The 4,525-nt window shown below is 39.6% G+C and overlaps 1 protein-coding gene across 3 annotated transcripts in view; it reads right to left on the bottom strand.

Moving 5' to 3' along the window:
* Positions 1-238: 238 nt before the first annotated feature.
* The window catches only part of Zgrf1 (zinc finger GRF-type containing 1), a 71,593-nt gene continuing 67,306 nt past the window's right edge, over positions 239-4,525 (bottom strand). For all 3 annotated transcript variants that reach the window (XM_031375441.1, XM_031375442.1, XM_031375443.1), the window contains 4 exons: positions 2,263-2,439; positions 1,996-2,130; positions 841-1,102; positions 239-680 (listed from right to left, as the gene is read on the bottom strand). In XM_031375441.1, the coding sequence (XP_031231301.1) occupies positions 544-680; positions 841-1,102; positions 1,996-2,130; positions 2,263-2,439 (711 nt within the window). In that variant the 3' untranslated portion in view covers positions 239-543. The remainder of the gene's footprint in view (positions 681-840; positions 1,103-1,995; positions 2,131-2,262; positions 2,440-4,525) is intronic.

Raw genomic sequence — 4,525 nt, 5'->3', positions numbered from 1 at the left:
GACTCTATCCATTTATTCTACATATATAAGTTCTGTGCAAGGAGGAGATGTGGAGAAACCTGACTTGCAGAGCACCAGTGTGGAGGACAGTGCTGTGTTCCACCTTTCCTCTTAAACTTTTTTATTTAAGTTTTTATTGTGAATAATTTTAGCTGTAAAATGGCGGGGTAATGGATGTGTTCCAGTCCCAGTGTTCTAGGTCAGAAGAGTGCACTCAAAAGCACACAGGCTTTTGAGACAGTTGTGTATCTTTTATACATACAGATAGTCTCAGGAATGGTTTCCTGCCTCTTGTAGAATTTGTTTCTCTCACAAGCAAGACATCTGCCTGTCACACAAGCATCTGCATATGCCTATCTTAATATATACCCACCTTAAAGAGCACATTTTTTGCATGTACTTATTCAGCATATTATTTTAAGTAATGAAACTTGTTTGTATCAGGGACTTTAGAGTAAATAAAAACATTAAAAATGTAAGTATAAAAAGATTCTTAATTTACAGCAATAGAAACACCCTTCCCCGGGTTTTGTTTTGTTGTTGTTAATGAGATTTATCCTTTGATTTCTCTTTCTCCTTTTTCTTCTGTTTTTCTTCTGCTTGTTTTTCTAAATAGTTTTTAAGAAGATGGTCCAGCTGTGGTTCACACTGACTTGCATGCTGTAATCCGTCTTTGCTTCCTGAAAGATACAGAACATAGGAATCATTCTTTACCTTTCAGGGATTTCCACATTACTGTCCCCTCTAGCATCTCCCAAGGAACCATGGGGCCAGCGATTCCTCATAAACCACCCAGGGATTAGCCCCACTGAGCCAGTTTTAATTACATTTTTCTTTTACCTTCACAGTGTTGGATCACACGCCCCCATAGTCGATTTTTCCTCAAACAGGACAAACTTCCTACAATCAACAAATGCCTCCTTCCTCTGGTCAACGCAACGTTCATTCGTCTTTCTGAATCAATGAACCCTACTTGTCTTGTCCTCACACAAGACAGAATGATGACTTCCTTCTCAGCGCCCTGAAAGGCATCCACTGTGGACACCTGCACAGCTTTAACATCAGGATGGTTGATATCCACAGCACTGAGTAAACTGCAGATCTGTAGATAAAGAAGCAGACTCAGAAAATGCAGAAATTAGGAAGAACTCAGTCTCTAAACTGGTCAGTTCAACCATTTGGGAGTAAATTCAGGAATATTTTTATTTTTATTTTTTTGTTTGTTTTGCTTTTTTGAGACAGGGTTTCTCTGTGTAGCCCTGGCTATCCTGGAACTCACTCTGTAGACCAGGCTAGCCTCGAACTCAGAAATCCGCCTGCCTCCCAAGTGCTAGGATTAAAAGCATGCGTCACCACTGCCCATATTTCTTTTTTTTTTTTTTAAATTATTTCTTTATTATGATTCACATGGATTTAGGAAGGAAGTATCTAAAATTGAAAATATTATTATTTGTGAAGAATAATCAAAAGTGATTAACCTATTGCAGAGATTTTACTTACATATGCTAATTTGAGCAGATAAGTAGCTAATAATGAAAAATAAAAAATACTAAGAAAAGATTATAAAAATCTACTTAGCAACAACTGGCTTTTATGTACATTAATACCTGGTACCTATCCTTGATTTACTAATGGGATATAATAACACAAGAACATTTTGAAAAACAGTGTCAATCCCATCTGTCCCCAGACACAAAGCATACACCACATTTCCCTCCTCTAATCTGTTTATTTGCATTTTTTTCCAACAGCTGTATACTGAATTTAATTAAATCTTGTTAGGTTTGCATTAAGTTATGCAGAAAAAATCCAGGCCAGAAAAATTCATCAGAATGTTCCTTTGTAAATACATAGATGACAGTCCCAAAGATTTCAGGCACCAAGTGAACTACTACAAACTGTAGTACAAATTGTAGTACTACTACAAATACCAAATATTATAACATAGAATATGATGTTTAATATGTGACAAATGTCATCATACATAGCACACACCTTGTACATCTGCGATTTGTACAATGTTATCACCCCAATCATGCAGCCCTCTATTCCACTTGCAATCAGTGATTGGATTAGCTTGAGGGTAAAAGTGGCTTCTGCCACATTCACAAAGCTGTTCTCTCTTTCAACCTGGAGTAAGAAACAGATCCAAAATTATCTTCCCAGAAAGGCCATGGGAAGACTGAGTAAAACCATACAAACAAAACAATAAAATTAAACCAAGATATTAAGTAGATTCCCATCAACATTGATGTCAGTCACCTGCTCTGCTCCTGTGACGTTATAGAAACACAGTGTGGGCAGCCACTCTAGTACAGGGCTTCTCTCTCTCTCTGAAATGCCATTCACCAGGTTTCCTTCATAGAACAGATCATTAACTATGGCACTGATCACAGGATGACAACGGTACTGGGTTCTTAACAGAATGGGTTTGTGACCCTAAGAAATTTAAAAGGAAAAAAAACCCCAAAAATTAGAACATAGCTTTTCCTTTTATTCCTAGGGAAAGAGAAAACCTATTTAAGACATTTTAATTTTATATTATGCTTTTAGATAAATTACAACAAGAGAAAAAACTACAGATAAATATTTTAAAAGAAAGTATAAAGCTGAGTGGTGGTGCACACCTTTAATCCCAGAACTCTGGAGGCAGAGGCACGTGGATCTCTGAGCTTGAGGTCAGCCTGGTCTAGAAAAAGTTCCAGGATAGACAGAGCTACACAGAGAAACCCTATCTCAAACAAAACAAAACAGAACAAAACAAAAAGATGGAAAAGAAGAACTTATAAATATGTGTTTATAGACTATAAAACCACCAAATAGAGTAAACCAAATCTTACTGTTCACCCCCCAACATTATGCTTTTATAATCTATGTGAAGTTAGGCCTAATAATTGAGGTCTTTTAACATTAGGCAGGCGGGGTGTACATGCCTGTGATGCCAGTTCTGGTGAGGCTAAGGCAGGCAGATTATAAGTGAAGTTCATTTTGGACTAGAAAAGCAGTTCAAGATCACCTTAGTGAGCCACTGTCTCAAAGTTCCAAGTGACAAGAAGGCCATGCACACACACAGCAGGCCCTAGTTCAATGTCTGCTACTACAACAGTTTATTTAGCGTCTACCTCAGAAAAAGCCACCATTTTATTCAGAATCTTCAAAGCAGCCCCTGCTCTCACTACAGTACCCTAGCATCCCAGTCCATCATTCCAGTGAGCTTTAGAAGTATATTACTTGCAAAACTTTCTGGTATTGTTAAAACATCTTGAGTAGGTGCAAAGAATGCCAATAACAAACTTACACAGCAGAATTAATGACCTCATGAACAAAGTTTTGTGTTTCTGAAAAACACAAAAACAATGAAGAAATCAAGTCTCACCACTCTGGGGCTTGTTGAAGGCTGTAACCCTAAATCAGCACACATGTAAACCTAGGATGAAGCCTCTGGGATAAGCACACTGTCAGGACCATTACTTATAATAGAAAGAACTGGGATTTCAATGGTAGAGTGGTGGCAACAATATGTATAGCCACACAAATAGTATCCAGTGATTTATATGACCACACTGATGACTGCAAATCAAGCAATGCTAAGAGGGCGGTAACAGCTGTGTTGGGGGACAGGGAACTAGTGCTCACGGGATAGAAAGAAGCCTTCCCAGAAAGAAGACTAGAGGTTACCAGAGCCAGGAGGGAAGGAGAACTTGGAAGTCATTATTTAGTAAGTACGAAGTTGCTACTTGGGATGACTTAGGGTTGGTGAGATGGCTCAGTGGGTAGAGAGCATTTGCCATCAAGCTTCTCTCTCTACCTGAGTAGAGAACTGACTCTACTTTTTGTCAGTTTGACTTCAGTTTCACACAAGTGTAGACACAAAGACAAACACAGACACACACACACTAAAAATTTAAAAGATGGCACACATATACAATTAAGTTTTATTCAGCTGTAAAAATGAAATTTGGTTCCTTCCGGTCCCACAATACCCAGAGGAAGCTCCACTCCCAGGCGCTCTAACACGCCCAGGATCAGAGGTGAGGAGGACTTAACATCTGTCCCAACACTGGGAGTAACTGGGACCAGCGGGACTAGACACACAGGAACTATGCCAGCCCAGTGGCTCAGGTTGCTTCCAGTCTGTCTGGGCCGGCCAGTGCCCTGAGCAGACCTTGGACGAAACTCTGCAGTCATTCCCAAAACACCCAGAGGAAGCTCCACTCCCAGGTGCTCTAACAAGCCCAGGGTCACAGGATCCCAGAATCACAGGATCACTGAGACAGCTTGACTCTGAGGAGTTCTGACACAACCAGGATCCAGTCAGATTTAGCAAGGGCAGGTAGCAATAGAGATAAACAGGTGATGCGGGGCAAGCCTAAGAATATAAGCAACACAAACCAAGGTTACTTGGCATCATCAGAACCCAATACTCCCACCATTGCAAGACCTGGACACACCATCAAACTGGAAAAGCAAGATTCAGATATAAAATCACTTTTCATGATGATGATACAGGACTTTAAGAAAGACA

The sequence above is a fragment of the Mastomys coucha genome, unplaced genomic scaffold (assembly GCF_008632895.1).
Source record: "Mastomys coucha isolate ucsf_1 unplaced genomic scaffold, UCSF_Mcou_1 pScaffold16, whole genome shotgun sequence".
Classification (NCBI taxonomy): Eukaryota; Metazoa; Chordata; class Mammalia; order Rodentia; family Muridae; genus Mastomys; species Mastomys coucha.
This window is presented reverse-complemented; position numbering and strand designations above follow the sequence as displayed.